The sequence below is a fragment of the Ochotona princeps genome, chromosome 5 (genome assembly GCF_030435755.1).
Source record: "Ochotona princeps isolate mOchPri1 chromosome 5, mOchPri1.hap1, whole genome shotgun sequence".
Classification (NCBI taxonomy): Eukaryota; Metazoa; Chordata; class Mammalia; order Lagomorpha; family Ochotonidae; genus Ochotona; species Ochotona princeps.
This window is the reverse complement of record NC_080836.1, coordinates 51718102-51742836: the sequence shown is the minus strand read 5'-3', so window position 1 is coordinate 51742836 and position 24735 is coordinate 51718102. Positions and strand designations below refer to the sequence as shown.

General features: G+C 39.2%; 1 protein-coding gene across 2 annotated transcripts in view; it reads left to right on the top strand.

Annotated features, from left to right (window-relative positions):
• The window catches only part of SLC25A12 (solute carrier family 25 member 12), a 98843-nt gene that overhangs the window by 28390 nt on the left and 45718 nt on the right, over nucleotides 1-24735 (top strand). Inside the window, exons 1-3 of one of the 2 annotated variants that reach the window (XM_058664621.1) lie at nucleotides 13607-13722; nucleotides 18706-18809; nucleotides 22636-22775. In XM_058664621.1, coding sequence (XP_058520604.1) covers nucleotides 18758-18809; nucleotides 22636-22775 — 192 coding nt within the window. In that variant the 5' untranslated portion in view covers nucleotides 13607-13722; nucleotides 18706-18757. Of the gene's footprint in view, nucleotides 1-13606; nucleotides 13723-18705; nucleotides 18810-22635; nucleotides 22776-24735 lie in introns of those variants that run through there. The other variant, XM_004577065.2, reaches the window with a different exon arrangement.

The following is a 24735-nucleotide window of genomic DNA, read 5'->3' as shown; positions in this document are numbered from 1 at the left end:
CTCATTCCCCAAGTGACCTCAATGGCCTGTGCTGCGCCGATCCAGAGCCAGGAGTCAGGAACTTCTTCCAGGTCTCCCACACAGGTGCAGAGTCCCAATGCTTTGGGCTGTCCTCGACTGCTTTCCCAGACCACAAGCAGGGAGCCAGATGGGAAGTGGAGCTGCCGGGACTAGAACCGGCACCCATATAGGATCCTGGTGTATTCAAGGGGAGGACTTTAGCTGCTAGGCCACGCTGCTGGGCCCAAACCTAGCTTACTTTGTAAAACAATTTTTAAACTTCATTTTCTCCTGATCTTTGGAATGAGTTAGATTGAGATTAAGCAAATGTCTTGATTCATAGGGTTACATCATGAAGTATAAATGAGTATATGAAGTATACGTTCTTTCTAAAGCAGAGACAAGGTGGAATTTTCTAGAAGCCCAGGGATTCTTAGCTTCCTCTCCATGAATAATCTTCCTGTAATGTTATGAGAATGTGTGGATTTGTGTCAGCATTTTTCTGCGTTGAGGTCATAGGTTTTCCTAAAGGTCTATGCCTCAGTCTATGACTCTTCCTAAGTTCCAGTGTAAAAGGTTCTCCTATAATTTTTAATTCAGCAAAATGAAGACTTTGATAATATTTGACTTGTTTTGGGAAATCAATCCTTCATCTGACAGTTCAGGAAAATAAGATTCAAGAGGTTGATTGACATATCCAGTAATATAGAATTTTTAATTTTCTTTTTACTTGGTGAAATTATACTCTGTTTTCTGTTTTATACCCTTTATTTAGAATAGTGATGAAAGATTCTAATAGTTCATTTAGAATGTGTATTTCTCTATTCCAAAATCTGTCCTTGGTCCAAGGTCATTTATTCATATTGAGTCCTGGAAGTATGTCCCTTGAAATGGAAACCCATCAATAGTACTTCTAATCATCTGACACCAAGACAGAATGGGAATAACTGGCAAAGAGAAATGTAAATAATTTGGCTAAATGTGTGGGAAAAGTGAGCTTAAGACTTGCAAGTGCCAGGGGCTCTTTTGTTATGTGCCCCCCACTTCCCATGTTTTCTGGTCTGTGAACTGTTCCTTTTCTCTTCCCCCCCATCTTTTTCCTCCAGAAAGCAGTATTTTGATACAGGTACATGCTGCAGAAAACCAAGTAAAAGCAGCATTGTGTGATATAAATAGCATGCTGGGTTGGTTAAAAGTAAAAGCCGTTGGGCCCGGCAGCGTGGCCAAGCAGCTGAAGTCCTCCCCTTGAACGTGCCAGGATTCCACATGGGCGCTGGTTCTAGTCCCGGCAGCTCCACTTCCCATCCGGCTCCCTGCTTGTGGCCTGGGAAAGCAGTCAAGGATGGCCCAAAGTATTTGGGACCCTGCACCTGCATGGGAGACCTGGAAGAAGTTCCTGGTTCCCGGCTTCAGATCAGAGTAGCACAGGCCATTGAGGTCACTTGAGGGGTGAGTCATCGGATGGAAGATCTTCCTCTCTGTCTCTCCTCCTCTCTGTATATCTGACTTTGTAATAAAAATAAATAAATCTTTAAAAAAAAAGTAAAAGCCATTACCCAATTATTGTTTGTGAGATTGTGGTTTAAAGTTTGATGTTTTTGTTACATAAAGAAAGCAAAACGCTTTTGGGAATTAAATGCAGAATTCAGGCAATATTACTATGTGATCTGATCTAAAATATTTAGAAACTTGTTTGTTTGATATTAACTTCTAGAATCATAGTTTCTATGTTAGAGCCTGGTCATAATTTAATCTTTTTTTTTTTTTACATTTTATTATTACTATCATTTGATGATACAGTTCCATATTCCCTTATCCCTTCCCCAATTCCCTCTCCCCCACCTAGTTCCTCTATATCATTACTAACATATAGTTCTTCATACACAGTCATATGTCCATCATTGTGGGCATAGACAATGGCAGAGAGTCCAGAATCCTATTGTCAAGGTATAGTGAACAGTTTCATTGTAAGTCCATCTTTGTCTGGAGGCAGAAATGCATACCACACTATATCCTCACATCTGGACATGTTAGGCTGCATTTCACAGCTACTGTACATCCCCTTAAATGAAAAGTCATGATACAAAATCAACAATAGGAAGAAAATAGAAATTTACACTGCCATGAAGTTAAATGACATGTTACTAGATATGACAGTCTCCATCACACAGCTACTATACATCCCCTTAAATGAAGAGTCACAAAACAAAATCAACATCCGGGAGAAAAAAGAAATTAACAACACCATGAAGTTAAATAACATGCTATTAAATGACTAATGTGTAGCTGAAGAAATGAAAATCAAGAACCTTCTTGAAGAAAATGATGCCACAGCATGAGCTACAAGTCATTGATTGATTTAATCAGAAGAAAGTGTTTTGAAGAGATGAAACCAACAGAAAACCCCATGAGATAATAGTTTCCGCTGATCTTTGTTGTGAAGTGTGTCTCCTCCAGACAATAAACAGATGGGTTTTGTTTTTTAATCCAGTCTACTACTCTATGGCATTTGATTGAGCCTAAGCCATTTACATTCAGAGTTAATATGTATGGGTAGTAATTTGGTCCTGTCATTTTAGGAATGGGTTGTTCATTGGTTTAGTCTTCTGTTGTCATTTTACTGGGATGTTCTTCCCATTTGGCTTTGGTTTTGTTGGGTGCTATTCCTCTCTCTGTCAAGCGAACATCTTGAAGTATCATTTGTAGGGCAGGTTTGAAAGAGGCAAATTCTTTTAGCTTTTCTTGACTGTGGAAGAATTTTATTTCATTTTCAAAGACAAAAGAAAGCTTTGCTGGATATGTTATCCTAAGCCGACATTTTTTTAGAATCTGGAATATGTCACTCCATTCTCTTCTTGCTTATAGAGTTTCCTGTGAGAGATCTCCTGTGACTTTAATTGGCATTCCTTTATATTTCAGTTGATTTTTTTTTCCACGTGCACATTTAAGGATCTTTTCCTTATGTTCGATTGAAGAGAGCTTGATGATCATGTGCCATAGTGAAGATTGCTTTTGATCAAGCCTGTTGGGAGTTCTGTGCCCCTCCTGGATCTTGTTTCCCAATTCTTCCTCTAGATTAGGGAAATTTTCCCTTTATTATTTCATTAAATACATTTGCAAACTCAGCTTCTCCTTCTGTACCTTCTGGGACTCCCATAACTCTTATATTAGGCCTGCTAATAGTGTCTTTCAATTCTTGAATGCTTTTTTTGGCCTGATCCAGCTCTGCTTCCAGCTTTTTGTTTGCTTCTCCCTGGTGACAGGAAATACCTTCCAATTCTGAGATTCTTTCTTCTGCCTCTTTTATTCTATTTTGGAGACTCTCCACTGCACTTTTAATTTGCTCTACTGTGTTCTTAATTTCTGTGATATCAGCCTTGATTTGCTTTATTGTTTCCTTAAATTCTTTGAACTCTTGCATGAGCTTCTCATTTTTTATCAGAAGCTGTAAAATGAGTCTTATGGATTCTGTGTCCCCCATTTTCTAGATGTCTTCCTCAGTTAACTCTGAGGTTGGCATAGGGTTTTGCTCCTTTGCAGGGGAACTTTCGGTAATACTCATTGTGCTTTTGTCTCTTCTTTTGCTCCTGATCATTGTACTTCTGGTTAGCAGATTCTTCTCCTTGGGGCAGGTTTCTAAGTTGTGTCACCCACAGGTCTACAATGCGATTTTACTTGTTGCAGTTGGTACACACCTTTTTGCTTGCAGCCACTTGTGCCACAACCTCCAGCAAGTTCCAGGTCTGTGTTCTTACATCAGATTTCCACCATGGTCTCCACAGCCCCAGCTCTTGGCTCACCACTCTCCACCTCCTGTGATACCGTGGTGAGGCTGCACCATGGTTTCTGCAACCTTTCTCCCACTTCTGGTTGGAGCAGGTCCCAGGATTAGAGAGACACCAGGTGTCCTATATAGTTAGGTTGTTAGTGGTGCTGATGTTGCTGGAACCTGTTGGACGTTAGGTCTAGGTGCCACACGGACCTATTTTGACCCGTGCGATGCCACAGTCGGTATTATTTTCTGCGGGACCAGTGCAATCCACGAGAACTCAGTGAGTTCTCATGAGCTCAGCACATGCGCAATTCATTGTTGTCCCCTGCAGTCCTAAAGCTGTTGCCACAGTGCGCAAAATGGTGCCTGACCTACCACTACTACAGTTCTTGATCTGCTGGTCATTGGGTTGAGGGCTACCCAGACTTGTCTTGGGTGGAACCTGTAGGATGCCACGTTGCTGCAGTTCACCAGGTCAGAAATGAGCTCACTTCCAGCTCAGCATATGCTCAGTCCTTTCCCTTGCCTTTTCCTCCTTATGCAAAATGGCACGCAATTCAGCTCCAGGGGGCTGACTGGGCTATGAAATCCACTCTGTTCTCGCACTGTCTGTCTGGGATCTGCCACTCTGTCTCTTCTCCTGGTCAAATCAAACGGACCAGCAGGATGGACAGTTCTTTGTCTGGGTTCACTTCCCAAGCTCGCAGTGAAAGTCCCTTCCCACCTGATTGCTGGTGGAGTTCCGGCTGCTAGTGGAGTTCAGATGGCCATTAGCAGAATGCCACTGGAGTATCAGTCACTGCAACACCACATCGTTGTGTCTGTCTGCTGCTTTCCTGTGTCTGTCAGTCTCCAGGTACTGCTCTGCTGTTGTTCTGTCCTTTCCTATTTCCTGAAATATGTCTTCTCTGCTTCATCCTGACTAAATGTTTTTCTGTCCATTTAAACGTGTCCTTACCCTATTCCGCCATCTTGATTCTCCCATAATTTAATCTTTAAGCTCTATTTCCCAATAAGATAGAAAACTAGTTTTCCCTTTTTTGGGGTGTGGAGGTGAAATGTTTTCCTTCTGGCCGCACGTGGATACAGAACCTTTTGTGCAGAAATCTGATTGCTTTAAAGAATTGCAAAATTAAATCATTAATGTTTTGGCAATTTATTAGTTTCCACTCAGTAACTTAAAAAGGGATTTATAGTATCAGGTATGTGGCTGAATGGTTAAGACCCTGCTTGGGACACTTCTCCCTGTATTCAAGAGTTTGGTTTGAGTCCCAGCTACTGTTTGAGCTAAGTTCTTGCTAACTCACACCCTGGGGTGCTGCGCTTGGAGCCCTACCACAAATGTGAGAAACCCAGATTGAGTTTTGCTCTCATGTTTTGGCATCGCCAAGTCCTGGATGTTGCGGATATTTGGGAGATTTAACCAGTAGATTAAGATTTCTGTGTTTGTCTCTTTGTCTCTGTGCCTTTCAAATGAAAAGAAGATAAATAAATTTAAAACATTTTAAGAAAGATTTTTTTATTTAGAGAGCTCAGTTTTATTTATTTTTTTATTAATTACATTGTATTACGTGAGACAGTTTCATAGACTCTGGGATTCCCCCAACCTTTCCATATAGAAGAATTTTAAAATACACATTTAAATAGCATACTGATGGAATTGTAACTCCATATGAAGAAATGTACTGTTGTGACAATATGGGAAAAATCATTTGGGGAGTTGGGAATTTGGGGGTAGGGAAATCCAAGACTATGCAGAATTATATGATAAAATTCAAAATTTAAAATAAAAATTTAAAAAATTACCCTGAAATTAATAAAATATATATATTTTTAAAGATTTATTCATTTTATTACAGCCAGATATACACAGAGGAGGAGAGACAGAGAGGAAGATCTTCCGTCCGATGATTCACTCCCCAAGTGAGCCACAACGGGCCGATAGGCACCAATCCGATGCCGGGAACCTGGAACCTCTTCCGGGTCTCCCACACGGGTGCAGTGTCCCAATGCATTGGGCCGTCCTCAGCTGCTTTCCCAGGCCACAAGCAGGGAGCTGGATGGGAAGTGGAGCTGCCGGGATTAGAACCTGCACCCATATGGGATCCTGGGGCTTTCAAGGTTGTGGACTTTTAGCCGCTAGGCCACGCCGCTGGGCCCAATAAAATATATTATTTATAGTAAGTTATAAAATGAATGCATGTTTTTTGTAAACAGAATATGAAAGTGCCAATTAATCTCCATTAAAGGAAAACAAATTGCGGTATGAACTCATTAGTGGTTTATGCATTCAGCATTTATTAACTTATTTATGTATGCTCAACTAGAAAATTGCTCAGGCCCTTCTAGTAATAGGAAAATCTTTGGCAGAATAAAGAAAGTTTTAAACATTATTCTATAGCTTGTTGCTCAGTGCTAGCAGATAAGCTTGCCTTTTCTTATTCTCTGAAAAATATAGTTATAGTATAATGTGGTGAGTAATGCCTTGGACTTGAACTAGGTGAGACTGTCAACCAGCCCATACTTCTTATCCCCACTCCAAGCCTTTCATTCTTGAAAATTTCCAACCATTCAGAAAATTGAAAGAATCTTATAGTGAGCACTTATATATCTATCACATAGATTCTACCACTTGTACTTGACCATGCTAGCTAGCTTTTTCACATAGCTCTCCATCTTTGTATTACTTCATCTTATTTTGAAAAAAAAATACATTTTTAAGTAAATTACAGACTCTGACATTTTAATATCTCAGCTTGTACATTACTAACTAGAATTCAATATTTAGAATATTTTTGTTTAGATATAAAATTACGCATAGTGAAAAACATAGATCCTAAACAAATATTTGCCGAATTTTGACACACGCACACAGCTAAGTAACCTTAGATGACTTTTTGTATTAAAATATATGTAAGATAAAATTTACTATTTCTGCTTCTTCAAAGAATAGAGTTTAGTAGCCTGAAGTACATTTGCATGATTGTGCAACCATCCCAAGCATGTATCTCTGGAACTTTTTCGTAATCCCTTACTCAAACTCCATTCGCTTAAACAATGGCTTCTTATGTAATAATATTTTCAAGGCACATGCAAGTGATAGCATATTGTCAGAAATTCATTCTTTTTTTAAAAAAATTTACTTATTTTTATTGCAAAGTCAGATATACAGAGAGAGAAGAGACAGAGAGGAAGATCTGTCCATTGATTCACTCCCCAAGTGACTGCAATGGCCAGAGCTGCACCAATCCGAAGCCAGGAGCCAGGAGTCCTCCAAGTCTTCCACATAGGTGCAGGGTCTGAAGGCCTTGGGCTGTCCTTGACTGCTTTCCCAGGCCACAGACAGGGAGCTGGATGGGAAGTGGAGCTGCCAGGATTAGAACCGGCACCCATATGGGATCCTGGTGTGTGCAAGGCAAGCATGTTTTCCACTAGGCCACTGCGCCGGGCCCAGAAGTTCATTCTTTATTAAGGCTGAGTATTATGTTTAGGTGACATATTCAAGTTGCTAATACTTTTGTGTGTTTTCTTAATGACTTTCTTGAAGAAGTCACCCTATGTAACAGTACTCAGGGATTGGTGAGTATTTTCCTGAAACCTTCTTGTAATGGGAGAACATCAAATTGAAGGCATGGTTAGGAGACTATTTATAGGCCCACTGATTTGTTGTATGTCTTTATTTTTTAGTTTAAATTTACTTATTTTAAAGTCAAAATTACACAGAAGAAGAGACAGAAGGAGAAGTCTCCTATCCAAATGGCCTCAATGGCCAGGGCTTGGTTACGCCAAAGCCAGGAGTCTGGAGCTTCTTCCTGAGCTCCTTGCAGGTGCAGAAGCCTAAACACTTGGTACATGTTCCATTGCTTTCCCAGGCATACCCGCAGCGAGCTTGGTCGAAACCGGTTAGCTGGATCTCTAACTGGTACCCATATAGGATGCTATTATTGCAGGCAGTGGCTTTACTAACTACGCCCCAACTTAGCGCTTATTGAGTGTCTTTGAGGAGATGCCTTTAAACTTTTAAAGAATCTTGTGACTCTAAAGTTGCATGAATATCTAATGTGCTGACAGCTAAAATGTAGATATTTAATACATTCCATAGACTATTTTGAACCAAGGGCTGCTTATTTCTCTCAAATCCCAAAGAGCAGGTGATCTATGCAAAAGTGTTAAGCCTTTCTCCAGGGAGCTGGTGCTAGTTGGAACCAGGAACCTGGTGTTGTCCAAGATTGCAGTTTATCAAGGGAAATCAGAAATCTGGATTATACATGAAAGCTTGTGATTTCCTAATGTTGGCGGTTAATACAACTACAGAAATAATGCTTTGCATGCCAAAGTAAACATCTGTGAGCTAAATTCAGTCTGCCCCCTGACAGTTTATGACCTTTGCTGATTGAGGAAAAATATTTTGTTTCATAAAATACAGCAAAAGTCCCTACTGCTGAGCATAAGGTATTTTTTTTAAGCTACATGATTTGTATTTCAGGGTAATTACATTTTTTGATATCCAATTCCTGAGACTATTTTGGAAAAAGATGTTTGTCTATTTGCATGCACTATCAGCTTATTTTTATTTTTAAATTACTCTCATATCAGAAGAATGTTGACATTGTGAAAAAGTTCAGACATGTGTGTAATATGTTGAAAGTGAAGGTTTTGTGTACCTCTTGCCCTGCGTCACTGGGCTATTTGTATTATTTATTCTTGTATTTGCAAGTGACATCATGCCATCGATTTACAATTTTCTCCAGAGCTTAAAATCTAGCTAATGAGGTTGTGGTGATACCTGGTAAGAGTTTGTTGCAACTTCATTTGTTTGGGTTCTTATAAATAATTTTTTAAGGTTTCTTTTTTTTTTTTAAAGATTTATTCATTTTATTACAGCCAGATATACACAGAGGAGGAGAGACAGAGAGGAAGATCTTCCGTCCGATGATTCACTCCCCAAGTGAGCTGCAACGGGCCGATAGGCGCCGATCCGAAGCTGGGAACCTGGAACCTCTTCCGGGTCTCCCATGCGAGTGCAGTGTCCCAATGCATTGGGCCATGCTCAACTGCTTTCCCAGGCCACAAGCAGGGAGCTGGATGGGAAGCGGGGCTGCCGGGATTCGAACTGGTGGCCATATGGGATCCTGGGGCGTTCAAGGCAAGGACTTTAGCTGCTAGGCTACTACTCCTGGCCCAAAATCCAATACTTTTTTTTTTTTTTTGGTTTCTTCTTTTTTTTTTTTTAATTCATTAATTGCATTGTATTATGTGAGACAGTTTCATAGGTACTTGGGTTCTCCTCACCCCTCCCCAAACCCTCCCACCATGGTGGATTCCTCCACCTTGTTGCATAACCACAGTTCAAGTTCAGTTGAGATTCCCCCATTGCAAGCATATACCAAACACAGAGTCCAGCATCTTATTGTCCAGTCAAGTTCAGTGGCTTCTTAGGTATACCCTCTCTGGTCTGAAGACAGAGCCAGCAGAGTATCATCCTGATCAATTAAAAGCTCCAACATACCATCAGCAAAAATTTACATCATTATGGAATTAATTGACATAGTAATGAGTAACCAATATGTTAAAAGTAAATGCGAGTTCTTTTTTTTTTTTTTTTTTTTTATTGTTATTGGAAAGCCGGATATACAGAGAGGAGGAGAGACAGAGAGGAAGATCTTCCATCTGATGTTTCACTCCCCAAGTGAGCCGCAATGGGCCGGTGCGCGCCGATCCGATGCCGGGACCAGGAACCTCTTCCGGGTCTCCCACGCGGGTGCAGTGTCCCAAAGCTTTGGGCCGTCCTCGACTGCTTCCCCAGGCCACAAGCAGGGAGCTGGATGGGAAGTGGAGCTGCCGGGATTAGAACCGGCGCCCATATGGGATCCCGGGGCTTTCGAGGCGAGGACTTTAGCCGCTAGGCCACTGCGCCGGGCCCGTAAATGCGAGTTCTTAACCACCTTCTGTGACCACCTCATTGACATTTCAATTTTAGTTTATACACAACATATAGCATACATAACATAACATGTTATACATAACATCATATCATCTTAAATTAAGGCAAACATGTGGTATTTAACCTTTTGGGATTGGCTCATTTCCCTTAGCATTATGGTTTAACCTGGACCCCTTTTAAGCCAGGAGCTAGAAGCTCAATCCAGGTCTCCTGTATGGGTAACAGGTTTGCAACTGCTCAAGCCATCACCTGTTGCCACTCAGAGTGTGTATTAACAGAAAGCTGTAATGGAAATCAGAATGGGACTTAACGCTAGGCACCTGGATTTGGGATGTGGGCGTCTTAACCACTTTGCCAGGTGTCTACCCCATTGCTTTTTTTTTTTTTTTTTTTTTTTTTTTTTTAGCAATATGCCTAGGCAAAAAGTGTATTTTTAATGTGCTCTGACAAACAATTGCAGTTACGAGCCATACTTCCCAGGATTCACTAGGCATTCAAGCACCTAATATTACTAAAAATTTTTTTTGAAAACAGGCACAATAGAGACATAGTCTGTACTGTCATGATGCTATTCCTTCAATAAAGGCATCATTGCTTTGGATAGAATGTAGCTTTGCAATTTCAGCATATTTCAAGGTGTTTTAGGTAACAGAAGATGCAGGTTTGAGTGTCAAAATGTTTTAAGTGGATGGTAGCAAAAAATAAAATATAAAATTAAATTCAGTTTTCTGTTGTATCAAAAGTCATATTCTCAGATCAAGAATGTTCTATTTTTGCCTGAATTAAACCTATGCTGTATCTTTCTGGAATGGAAATTCTAGATAATTAGCCTTTAAACAATGAATTGTATGATTATTTCATTTAAGTGTTGCGCAAAGAGTACTGAAAGGACAATACATTGCTGTATGGTATGCCATGAGAGTTGAAGTCAGTTGGGGCTCTAGGTTAATTCTCTTGAAGAAATGATATTTGAGCTGACGTATGTTAGTAACCAGAGTAAAATGACTGGGTAAAAGCTTGAAGGTGGTGGGGACTATTGCAGGGAGAATTAATTACCAGGCAGTGATCCTGAGCTAAAAGAACATGGTTGGTTCTAGGAACTGACAGCAAGAGGGCTAGATTTATGTTTAAAGTGATCCCTCTGATAAATCAGACACAGAAAGACAAGTCACACATGAGCTCAAACCTGTGGAATCTAAAAATGTTGATCTCATGGATATAGAGAGGAGAATGGTGATTGGGCAGCTGCAGGTAGAGGAAATGGGAAGATGTTGATCAAAAGACATATAATGCTAGTTAGAACATATGGATCAGTGTGGCAGGGTTAAAGTTCTACCTGCAATGCTGGTATCGCATATGCACACCAGTTCATGTTGTGGCTGCTCTACTTCTGATTCACTCCTGCTAATCTTAGCACCTGGGAAAGCAGTAGAAGGTAGTCCAACTACTTGGTTACCTGCACCCATGTAGGATATTCTTTAAAAAAAGCTTCTGGCTCCTGAGTTTGGCCTGGTCTGGCCCCAGCCAATGTGGCCATTTGAAGAGTAAGCCTCAAGTTTTTAATGGGGAAAATTTAGCTCATTCATATGTAATGGAAAGGCTATTTATTAAACTGGAAAAAATGTGAAGAAAAATAGAGTGAGCCAGTGGATGGATTTATCTCTTTGTCTTCCCCAACCCCCAACTTTGCCTTTCAAATAGATACATCTTTGACAAAAGGAAGAGGGGCTGGTACTGTGGCTCAATACACTAATCCTCCACCTTCAAGTGCTAGCATCCTGTATGGGCACTGGTTTGTGTCCTGGTTGCTCTGCTTCCCATCCAGCTCCATGATTATGGCCTGGGAAAGCAGCAGAGGATGGGTCAAGTCTTTGGGCCTCTGCACCCACTTAGGAAACCTAGAAGAACCTCCAGGCCACTGGCTTCACATCAGCTAAGCTCCTGCCATTGTGACCATTTGGGGGGGTGAACCAGCAGACAGAAGATCTTTCCCTCTCTCTCTCCTTCCCTCTGTAAATCTGCCTTTCCAACAAAAATAAAGCACCCAAGTATCCACAATGATCAGTGTTAAGCTGATCCAAAGCCAGGAGCCAGGAGCCAGGAGCTTCTTCTGGGTCTCCTACACAGGTGCAGGGTCTCAAGACTTTGGACCATCCTCTACTGCTTTCCCAGGCCACAAGCAGGAAGCCGGATGGGAAGTGGAGCAGCCAGGACACAAATTGGTACCCATATGGGATCCTGGTGCGTGCAAGGCAAGGATTTTTTTTTTTAATTACTGGATTGTGAGTGAACTGTGTTATCTGAATAATTTCTGAATAAAAACTAATTTTTAGAATAAGTTTAAAAAGGTCCCTCTGGCTGAAGTTGAAAGAATGGGTTAGAGGAGGGCAGGAAGTATTCAGGGCATTAGTTAGATGATTGTTGCCAGTTGCAGTTGATGAGAATGGTGCTATATTAGTAGATATGTTTTAGAGGAACAGGAGTTTTAATGTTTTTATTGGATTGGAAACAGAGTAAATGGGACTCAAACTAGATGCACTGATGTGGGATATGAACAACCCAGTGATGATGTAACTAATGTGCCAGATGCCTACCTCATCTTTTAAGGTGTTTCTAGCTTCCCTTGTCGTTATTTACTTGCGACCATGGGTTGTTTGTTCTGTAGTTGCTCACAGTTAGCATTTCTATAGTGGTGGTCAAAGATTTACTTACTTTTTTTTAAAAAGATTTATTTATTTTTATTACAAAGTCAGATATACAGAGAGGAGGAGAGACAGAGAGGAAGATCTTCCATCCGATGATTCACTCCCCAAGTGAGCCCCAATGGCCGGTGCTGTGCTGATCCGAAGCTGGGAACCTGGAACCTCTTCCGGGTCTCCCATGCGGGTACAGGGTCCCAAAGCTTTGGGCCGTCCTCCACTGCTTTCCCAGGCCACAAGCAGGGAGCTGGATGGGAAGTGGAGCTGCCGGGATTAGAACTGGCGGCCATATGGGATCCCGGGGCTTCCAAGGCGAGGACTTTAGCCACTAGGCCACACTGCCGGGCCCTACTTATTTTTTATTACAAAGTCAGATATACAGAGAGGAGAGACAGAGAAGATCTTCCGTCTGATGATTCACTCCCCAAGTGAGCGCAACAGCTGGTGCTGCGCCGATCTGAAGCCAGGAACCAGTAACTTCCTCTGGGTCTCCCACGCTGGTGCAGGATTCCAAAGGATTGGGCCATCCTCAACTGCTTTCCCAGGCCACAAGCAGGGAGCTGGATGGGAAGTGGAGCTGCCGGGATTCGAACTGGTGCCCATATTGGATCCTGGCGCGTTCAAGGCAAGGATTTTAGCCACTAGGCCACACCACCAGGCCCGGTGGTCAACATTTTTTTAATCCCTCCTATCTTTCTGTAAATTGGTTATATTTGGATTAGTGATTTTAATGCAGTACTTTGCTTTCCAAGAAACCTTTGGTGATGTCTGCAGACATTTTTAGTTGTCTGGTGTGTGGAGGCCAGGGCACTGCTGGACATTCAGCAGTGCACAGGAGACCTCCCTGCTCAAGGAAGAACTAGCCAGCCCAAATTAGCAGCAGCGCTGAGGTTGGGGAGCTCTCCTCTAGAGCCTTCAATTCAGATTCTATTGGTTTTGGTCTGGTTTCCTTTGTTTTTGTGAGGTTAGGTACTCTTGTTTACTGTGTAGGTCCACTAATTTATTAGGCACTTACCAAAGGGCAACAGTCTAATCTTTTTCCCACCTTTCCCCCCTTCCCTTCTTCTCCGGATTACTTTTGTAAAGAGAAACTATACTTCATCATCAAATAGTTGGTTATATAGTATAGGCAGATTACATATTTGATGTCTTCCTTTTGTTTATCAGTTAATATTTTATATTTTATTTCAGGTTGATCTCCTATCAAGAGTTTTTGGCATTTGAATCTGTTTTATGTGCTCCAGATTCCATGTTCATAGTGGCTTTCCAGTTGTTTGACAAGAGTGGAAATGGAGAAGTGACATTTGGTAAGGGGAAGAAAAGATTATAAGTGATAAGTAAGTTAGTGATGCCAGTCCAGTGTGTAATTGCTATGTTTAGTAACTGATATATAGATTGTGTTCACTTAAGACCTAGCAAGTAAGTGAAGTTTTAATTTCCTAAAATGATTTCTACAAATAAAAAATGGCTATTTTCTTCATGAGGCTTTTTATAAAAGCACTAGACTATTATAAATTAAGAAATGTGGGAATATTATTCAGCTCATTCCGGAACATAACTGGTATAAAATGTTCTTGTTCTGGGATAGCATAGGTAAACCTCTAGAACAATCTTCTTACTCTTTTAAGAAAATTTTGATGGGAAATTCAGAGCTTCCTATAGCATTTCTTGCAAAATTGCTACTATGGGATTTTAATATCAGTGGGAATGAAGAAGAGTTTTTGCAGAATTAGCATTCTCTAAGTCTCTAATTTTAGATTTTTAGCTTTAGAAAACAAGGCTAGAATATTAAAATTTCCATCTGAGTTGGATGTGAAAATTGATTTAAATCCTCTGGTAGCCATACAATCTAACACATTGTTAATATCTCATTGTGAAAACTGGGATTTTTGATTTGTAGCAATGCAGTAGTTCTTAAAGATGCTTATTTCTAAAAATTAGTTTGTTTAGTGAAAGAAATGGCTCATTTTTTCCTGCAACTGACTTTACAATAAAAACAGTGCAGTATTTCAAGAATCCTAAGGCCTTCCCTGTTTTTTTTTTATGTTTGAAATTTTTTATTGTAGCGAAAAACTAAAATTCAGTATATTAATTAGTTTTGTAAAATTTTGAATTTATTTGAGAGGCAGAGAAATCTGTGACACACTAGTTTACTCCCCAAATGCTTTTAACTACCCAGGCTGGACTAGGCTATGCTGAGAACCAGGAATAATTGAGGTCTACCATGTGGACGGCAGGGCCTGAGCCGCTGGATCAGCCAGTCTGCCTCTCAGGGTGTGCATTAGCAGGAAGCTGGAATGAGGGGCAGAGCTGGGACACAAACCCAGGCAGTCTAATATTGAATGTTGAACACCTTCCCCAGTAACCATTTTTAAGAGTACAGTGATGTTAAATATGTTCACGTTACCGTGAAACATATCTTTAGAACTTTTTCATCTCGAAACACTGAACTTTGAATGAATTGGAGTGAATGTTTGTATACATAATCTTGGAAAATTGGGCTTTTCCTGAACTAAAAATTTCTTCACTGCTGTGGTTGAGTTACAGAACAATGTCCTTTGGCTAAACCTAAATTAAGCAGTATGTCAGTAATGGTAACAATAGTGATAGAGTAAATAAGTTGGCAGGACCAGTGTGGGGTGCCTTTGACTCTAGCCTTTGTGGGCGCATTTATGGCTTGGCACTTAGTATTCCCTTTATTCTGTCCGTTGATCCAATTGTCTTCAGTATGAGAGGACTTCACTAAATAAATACCATTTACATATAAAACTCTGTATTTCTGCTTATATTTTGGAATTCTCCTTGCTTTGTCTCCTGAAAAATGTTGAGTTTCCTCAGAAACATCTAGATTTTGTTGTCTAAAGCTTAAATTCCCTGATGTTTCATTATTTGGCATTAGCCCTATACTACCAGTAATGCTACATTTTCCATTTTCAGTAGATAGCACACGTACTTACATGTCTCACTTCAAATGTGATGTAGAAGAGCTGAGGAAACAGTTTGTTTATAAATGTCTGAGTTAGTGACGGTAAACTTGTGTTTATATCACATGTGGTTTAAAAATATGATTTCTCTAAACCAAATTCTAATTTATTTTGTACTGTGGTTCTTCATGTCACATCTATTTGACCACTTTTTACAGTTTGTATTTTAGAAGCTAAGTCACTTGAATCACTTCATCCAACAGATTAGTAATACATACGAACAGTACAAACCCTGACATTGTTGTTTGGTAGATGAAAATGAGGCTAGAAATAGTTGAGTAATTGGTTTTCATGTATCCTTATTGCATTCCAATGAAAGCTCACAGTTGTTAGATCCCAGCTTTATGATTCTATAAATATTTTATTTTTCTCTCGAACCAGAATATAAGTTAGGATTGCAATGAAATAGAATTTAAAATAGAACAAATCATTCATAGTTTTGATAGTACCTGGTTTGAACTGAAGAACAAACGAATGCTCCAAAATCTTGCTCTCATTCTTTCACTTCGTAATCTACAGAAAAGAAGATTATAATGGAATAAGAAAAAGCTGTTTTCCCTTTTCAACGTTGTTCCTGGGATCCCTGGCCAGCTGGATGGCTTTCAGTGGTGCTCACTCGCTTTCTCAGACCTTGACCATTTCCTCTTTCTGTCCTGTCTTCCTTGTTTTAAGGATCCATTTCTAGACAAATTTCTTATGATGAATCATCATGAAGGAGGAATAGTTTATATTTTTAAGAAAGGAGAAAAATCATTCAGGTTCGCTATTTTAAGCTCTAAATAAATCTTGATGAGAACGTGAAAAAAAAAGGGAGAAAAATCAGTAAAAATCTGACCTATAGCAAATGCCATTGAAAGAGATTTCCAAGGCCCACTTATTTCAGTCTGTATCCAAAACTTCAGAATTTCTGCATGAGGAAATAATTAACTTGCTGTTTATTTTCACAAAATTTTGGATTTGTGATGAGGGTCAGTTTTCAAGTGTGTATCTACCTGATAAAATGAATTGTGCTTACGTATTTATAGACACATGTTTAGGTAAAAGGAAATTTTAGATTTCTTCCTAACTAGAATTAAATCCTTTTCACTTAAATGGCCTTATGTTTTCTAGTTTGGAGCTATTTAAAATGTAGTCTTTGTGCGTATGAGGACTGAAAATCGGGAGAGAATATTGGATGCAAGGTGCAGTGAAAAACTGACGCCATCAGTCTCTCTTGTGAACTAGGAAAATAATGTCTGCGTACATGTATATATTCTCATTTATGCTTTTTTAGATATGCTTTTTATTCACAGCATATTGGAGTTAAACTTGTACACCTTTGCAGATTTTATATAAACAGTAGTATTGAACAGCATTTGTTTGAGTGCTGGACAGGTGCTTTTGTTTAATAGAGACGTCTCCATCCTGGAGAGAGGAGTTGCATTGAGGCCTTGGTAATCCACTGGAGAACATGAAGGCTCAGGAAAGGGTTCTGGAGTTTTTGTTTTTAAAAAATAAATGAAAGCCATTAGTTAATTATCTCCTTTTTGATGTTCTTTTAATAAAATTTCTAATGCATGCTGTGAAGAATTACTTAATGGCTTGAGTATCTGTTACTGCCAGGTGCACGGGCCTTATAGAGGCCATTGCATGACAGATGTGTGCTAGATATAGTATAAATTTGCTTTGGTTTCCATATTATGCGCTAGTGTACTAGATACTCTGCTTGATATAATTGGATGAAGTAACCTAGATAAGCAGTAATATTACATTGTATTGTTGAAAGCTAGCATGCATTTGTCCCACATTTTTAAAAAGAACTGTTGCTTTGACAAAGATATAATCACTCTAAGCAAATCAAAAAGCCCTCTTAACTCTTAACTAATAAATGAGTATGAAACATGTTGTCTGTTCTGGACTGTGCATTAGAAACTCACAAACCGGTGTTCCCAAGTGTTTGCCTAGGAAAGGAAATTCTTCAAAGTGAGCTGTTGCAAGGGTACATCCTCATCCTCTGAAGAAACTCAAAAAACAAGGATTCTTTTTGATTTAGTGCCGTGTTTGACAATTAACTTGTAAAACAAATTTAAAAATGTGTTCCATTTATACCTTTAAAATAGGCTTTTTTCCCTCGAGGGAAAAATGTCTTGGAATAGATTAGGTATAACCACTGCCCTTATTGAGCAGAGGGTGGGAAACCTTTGTTCTGCCAAGGGTCATTTGGACATCATAGAAAATTATTAACCTGAAAATTAGTCTGCTGTAAATTTATTAAATTTCAGTTGAGGGTGCTTTGGCAGGGCTGTACTGTGGGCCTTATATGGTCCATGGGTTGGATGTTCTTCACTCCTGACTTAAAGGAACAGGAAATAGAAGTATAATGTGGGAAATGTACACTTTTTAAGGGGACACAAAGCTTTGGACATGGAATACGATGCAATTCTATGGCAATAAGCCCCTGTTACAATTATATAAGACATAGAGCATTGCCCGAATACCCAATTAAAGCAGGGTGAGTTTATGAGATTCTTTGCTTTGTTTTGTTTTCAGGATATTGCAGAGAAGATAATTTTTAAGAAAAAAATTGATAAGAGTACTATAGTTTGAAGTAAAATAAAAGTGTCCCAGTATTAATTTTTACACCCTTTGATGATAGATTGTTGGAACATATAGCTTCTTTCAGAATAGATTTGTTCTTTAAATGTGAACTCACATTTTCTAAAAAATGGATGTTTACATATTATGTGTTTGGCAGCACAACTACTTTGTTGATTGTGCCCTAGGCCTGCTGGAGGTAGGTAAAGGGCGAATGGAAATAATTTCCTGCAGAAAAAGAGGTCTTCCAGGAAGCCAGTGACCCACCTGGGAACAGAACTCGGAAGTCTAGGACTGAGTTTACAAGCTAGATTGTTTGGAACTTGTACAAGTTCCTGTTGTTGGTCTTTCTGTGGTCGTCTTCGTTTGTTTTCCTTTGTTTTCTTTTTTTACCTCCTAGTTTTTTCTTCTCTTTCCTTGCAATTTTTCCTTCACTGAAAAACTCTTCACTTCCACCAGTTTCACCACTGTGTTTGTTCAGTTACACACAAGGATATTCACTGTTGATGGTGGGAAGTCTTAAAAGCCTCTCTGACTTCACTTTAAGAGCCATACAGGTGAAACTCAGCTATTGAGGACTTTTCCCCCCAACATGACAATAAGAATATTTGGCCTCAAGCCTATAAGTTGGAAGCAGTGGCTCCTGCTGGGCTGGAATCCTTGGCATCAGGATGTCGTTGGGCTGCTGGTAGGTGGGCTGTGTCACAGGGCTGATGGCTTGTATACCTACAGGAGGAGTTCTCTGGCCACACCGTTGGTACAGCAGCTCCTTCCAGGCTCATTCATGGAACAGGCATGGTGGCAGTCTTGGAGAAGAGTGCCAGCCCCGGTCAGAGGTAATTTTGTACTGCAGAAAGGTGAAAAAGGCCAGTAGGAAGCTCCCATAAGAACCCGGGGAGGGATGAGGGTGGATGAGATGGGGAGACATAGTGTGGGCTGCTGGGGAAATTAAAACCTCGGTTAAGACGTCTTTATATAAAATCAACACTGTGATGTGTATTTCATCTAGAACAAGCATTTTAAGTGACTGATACAGCTAAGCTGACTAACATTATCTATCTTCGAACACTTAATCACAGTTGTCACCATTACCTTGCTTCCTGACAAATCAGCGCACTCCTCTTCTTTGAAAAGAGAACATATGACAGGCTACTTTTGTATCTGGCCACAGTTCCCATTTCAGTAGAGTTGTAAACATCCTTTTCCTGAGTGCATGCACTGCAGGAAGTGAAAAAGTTGTTTTCTGTTAAGTCAGAAAGTGAATGGATTCCTGTTTCCTAGCTATGCCAACCTAGTGTAAAACACTAGATCATGATCTTGCTGCCAATAAGATGTATGGATTAAATCCTTTCTTTGAGGCCAGCATTTTTAGCCTTTGTTTGCCACTGGAAAGACGGGATTCTCTCTCAGGGGAAGTGTTCTATGCAGTTCCAAGTAGATGTATTGGGGATATTTGAGATGAATGATGTTACTTTTCATTTCATGTAGGACCTGCCAAACTTGAGTAAGATAAGAGCATCAGGTGTTTGAGGAATGGGCTGCACAGGTATATGTTCTGCAATTTTGGAACTTTAATATAATTTTCTTTTGGGATAAGCTTATCCTGGTAAAAGCAGCAGTGGTGAATATGAAGTGGACTTAAAAAACTAGGTGAATAAATTATTTCTGTGATCCTCTTGAGCCAGCCTTAGGCAGCTGGTAGTGAAAGCAATTTGCAGAAGGGAAGGAGAACGTCTCTACAAAGGTGCCAAAGGTTTGGAATTGTATTAGTGCTGATATCTACAGCTGTTTCCTGTGACATGACTAGCTAATAAATCATAGCATATGGATCCAGCATGGTAGCCTAGTGGCTAAAGTCCTTGCCTTTCACACGCTGGGATCCCATGTGGGCTCCAGTTCTAATCCCAGAGGCCCCGCTTCCCATCCAGCTCCTTGCTTGTGGCCTGTGAAACAGTCGAGGACGGCCCTAGGCCTTGGGAGCCTGCACCTGCATGGGAGACCTGGAAGAAGCTCCTGGCCCCTGGCTTCAGATTGGCTCAGCTCCAGCTGTTGCGCCACTTGGGAAGTGAATCAGTGGACAGATCTTCCTCTCTGTATATCTGACTTCCCAATAAAAATAAATAAATCTTTAAAAAAAAATCACAGCATATACTAATGATCATAATAAAACCACAGGCAAAGCTGCCAAGTGACCATTGAGAGAAATAGGAAATGTTCAAAGAAATGATTGAAACAAATGACACTTCTGAATTTGGGGAAATTACTGTGAGACATTAAAACCATGATTTGAATAGTTTCAGAGACATTCTGAAATTGCATTTAAATATTGTTAGGCATAGAATTTATAGCTAAAGTTTTCTTATAAAGGTATTTTGTCAATATGAATTGTACTTTAAAAATATTTATTTGAAATGTAGAGTTATTTAGAGACAGAATGTATTCTACTGGGTTCCCTCCCCAAATGGCCACAACATCTGTGACTGTGCCAGGCTAAAGCCAGGAGCAAGGTGCTTCTTGAGGGTCTCCCTGTGACTGCAGGGCCTAGGCCTTTGGACCTTCTGCTGTTGCTTTCCCAGGTAACTGGATCTGCAGTAAAGTACTAGAACTTAAACGAGAACCCATATGGGATGCTGGTACCGCAGGGAGCAGCCTAACCCACTATGTCACAACAATGACCCCAGAATTGTAGAATTTTAGTTGTAAAATATTCTTTTTGTGATTGGAGAAAAAATTTTCCATAGATTTTTATCATTTGAAAGCTTTGACCCTTTATTTGATATAGTATTATACTTCAGATTCTGAGTTTTTTAAATATAAAAGATTCAGTTTCATTCCACCATTATATAAAAATTTTCTAGGTAACAGTATGTTAAAATCTTACCAAATAAATGAGTTGTAGCTGTTTCCTTTACAATAAAGATTGCCATTAGGTAACTTATTCCCTTTAATCATTAATTAAATTCCTGTAGAAATTTAAGTTATCTTAATACTTCTTTCCATCAACATTTTCATGGCTCTTTTAGTTCAGTAGTTTTTATTGTTAAACTTCATCAATAAATTATTTTGGGAACAGAAACAGCTACTTCATTGAATTAAATGGATCTTAAAAAATTTCTGTCGATCCTGTCATATTTTTAATCCTCAATTTTTGTGCAGCCCTTATGTTAGTTATTATGTAAACTTTAACATCTTTGAACTTTTTCTATAGATTTTAAGGGTAATATTTTGTATTGGATAGATACCAGGATCCCAGGAATTGTTGGTATTGAGTGAATCGTTAGTTTTCAGAAACAGAAAACCTGTATGCTTGTTCTTAGGTAAGGTGAAAAGACTTAACATAATTTGAAAACTCTGACAAACTGAACTACTATTATTGCGAAGATAAGAAATGAATCCTTCCTTCCTTGAAAAAAGAAAAAAAAAGATGAGAATCCCATCTACCCAGTGACATCCAATGCCGCCTTGCAGTTGCTGTTACTGGTAGGCAGTCCAGAGCTGCAGTACCGAGTCCCCACTGCTAGGACTTCCAGCTTAGGATTCTGAGGTGCTCTCACCCCCGGAGTAATACTTTAAGACTGAAGGGAATCCATTGAACTATTTTACAATGATGAGATCTCATTCAAACAGGAATTAAAAAATAGCATGGAGTAGTTTACAAAAATATTAAATGAATATTTACTAATTTCTCTAAAACCCTTTTACTAATAGAATTGGCTTGAATTTGAAAGTAATTTTGTCTGTCAGACATCAGTAAAACAGACTTCCTGCTTTCTTAACTTTGTTAGTATGTTTTTCTTTTTTTTTTTCCTTTTTTAGCATGAGCTCCTAAATTGGTCTCTATAGTATGCTTGTTAAAGTACCAGTCATTTGTGAATTGACATTTTTTAGTAAATGCAACACTGTGAAAGAAAGTGAATGACATTTGTAGTGCATGATGACAAGCTGCCAGAGGGTTCTGGTTGTTTATTATACCATGTGACTGGTTCCTATCTAAAAGTTAGCGTACTGCGTTTGGTTCGTTATTTAAAAAATGAATCACTAATTTCACTTATCCTAAAATATTCTAATAGTTCAGACTAATCATGGATTTTGTGGGGATTTTGAAGCTTAGTGTCAAGACCATATTTTTGACAATATCAGAAGCTTTTAATAAGGTGCTTGCTGCTGAGTTAATGATATGCTTTTGGTAGTATTTCTTATATCTATCTTCAATAGATATATTTAGGCTAGTGTGAATGTAATCAAGCCTCAATCAAACCATATTTAGTATGACAAATATTGTATTATACTGTAATTTAGGTATTCATGCTTCTGATAAAGGGCTTAATTCGACTCCTTGAGGAGCTGGGAAAACACTATTGATTTTATACTGGAATGTAAAGTAAAAGACATTTATAGTGCAAGATACCAATCACTTTCTAATCAAAATTAAATCAAGAGAAATTAAGAATTTCATGGCCTTATAGGTAATGGTACACAATCTTAAGTGTAAAATAATATTTTGTATCAACTGTGCATGGGTTCCTGGGTACACAAAAAATTTACAGTTAATAGCAGATAATATTGACTTAAAATCTCTCAATTTTTTTCTGTAGGAAGATTGCAGTGTATCGAACTACTTGTTCCAGATTTAATTGATTTATTTTTGTTTTCCCTTTTAAGAAAATGTCAAGGAAATTTTTGGACAGACTATTATTCATCATCATATCCCTTTTAACTGGGACTGTGAATTTATCCGACTGCATTTTGGTCACAACCGGAAGAAGCATCTCAATTACACAGAATTTACACAGTTTCTCCAGGTGAGTTGAGTTTCTAAACAGATGTAAATATATGCTAGTTATTCTTGCTGTTTTTCCTGTTTTATGAAAATTTTTTCACAAAAATAGAAGTCTCCTGACATTTCGTTTCTATTTTTGCACTTCTTGCTCTTCAGAGCCAATTTTGTTCCTTTCTTTCTTTTTAAAGATGTATTTATTTTTATTTGAAAGGCAGATTTTTTCTGAGAGGAGAGACAGAGAGGTCTTCCACCCTCAGGTTTACTTCCTAAATGGCCAGAGCTGAGCTGATCCATAGCAAAAAGCCAGGAGCTTCTTTTGGGTCTCCCATGTGGGTGCAAGAGCTCATGGACTTGGGCCAACCTCCACTGCTTTCCCAGGTCATAAGCAGGGAGCTGGATTGGAAGGGGAGCAGCTGGGAGTTTTACATTTGCTGGTTCCCTCCTTAGATGTCTTCGGTAGAGACAGGAAATGGGAGCCTGGAAGTCAATTCAAATCTCTGGTGTGAGTGGCAGGGACCCAAGTGCTTGAACCATCACTTGCTGCTTCCCAAGGTGCTTATCAGCAAGAAGCTAGATGAGAAGTAGAGTGGGAACTGGAGCCCAGGCAAGCTGACATGGGATACAGATGTCCCAAGTTGTGATTTAACTGCTGGGCTTCAATCCTCACTCCTCTTTAGGTATTTTCGATTGGATTCTAATTATGAAACATTAAGAATTAATTCTTTTGCCACATAATTCAAAATTTCAAAATAAAAAAAATATATATAAAAGAACTAATTCTTTGACCTCTCTTTCCCCACCACAAACTTGGGCATATTTGTTCTTCCCTCCAATCCAATGATGCCACGATTCTGATTAGATCACTAATCATGTGAATTACTGTGATTTGATAAATACGGCTTGTTGTATCTGTATGTTTCTCTTCTGTGGATTCAACCAAATGCAAATTGAAAATAGCTATAAAAATATTATATTTTCAATGAATACATGCAGACTTTTTCTTGCCCTTATTCCCTAAACAATACAATATACCAACTGTTTACATACTTTCTTTATTGCATTAGAAGTCTTTGTTTTATATGGTGTTTTGAAATTTCATTATTGTGCTCCTTGGTGTGAGTTTATTTTTTATTAATTTTACCAGGTCCATTCCTTGTCTTACTTACCTTTTTCTTCCCTCATTTGTCCTTTACATTGTCTACTTATTTTTCCCTTCCCATTACGTATTATCTTTATCTCCAAGAAATAGCAAGTGGCAAGCATGGATATATTAAGCCTTTTTACTGATGCTCAGTGACTGGGCATTTGGCACAGTGGAACACCTGCATCTTCTGTGAGAATGCCTAGTTTATGTCCCACTTATTCCACTTCTCATCCAGCTTCCCGCTGAGGTGCAGCTTGGAAGTCAGCAGGTAACATTCAAGTAGTTGGGTCCCTGGTGCCATGTGGGAGACTAGTTGGAATTCTGAGCTGTTGGCTTTGGCCCAGCCCACCCCTGACTGTTGCAGGTGTTTGGAGAGTAAAGTAGTGGGTGGGTAATCTTTTTTTTAAAGTAACTTTCAAATAAAATAAAAATAAGTTAAAAATTTGTAAAAAATTATACTCAGTCCAAATGAAAATGTGGATTTATAAAGTGTAAAATTCCTTGAAAGAGTAACATGGAAAGAATAGAATCTCTGATTTCAGTAGTTCAAGGACTTCTTTACTTTGTAGAGATGTGTACTCGAAGGATCACCATAGATTATGTAGGATTGGCAGACTGGGAAACATAAGGAAAACAAAATTGATCTTTTTTTAAGATTTATTTTATTTTATTAATTTTTTAATTGGAAAGGCAGAGAGACAGAGAGACAGAAAGATATTCTGTCCACTGGTTTACTCCCTAAGTGGCCATAACGGCCAGAGTTGAGCCAATCCAAAGCCAGGAGCTAGAAGCTTCTTCGGGGTCTCCCACGTGCGTGCAGGGTCTCAGTATTTTGGCT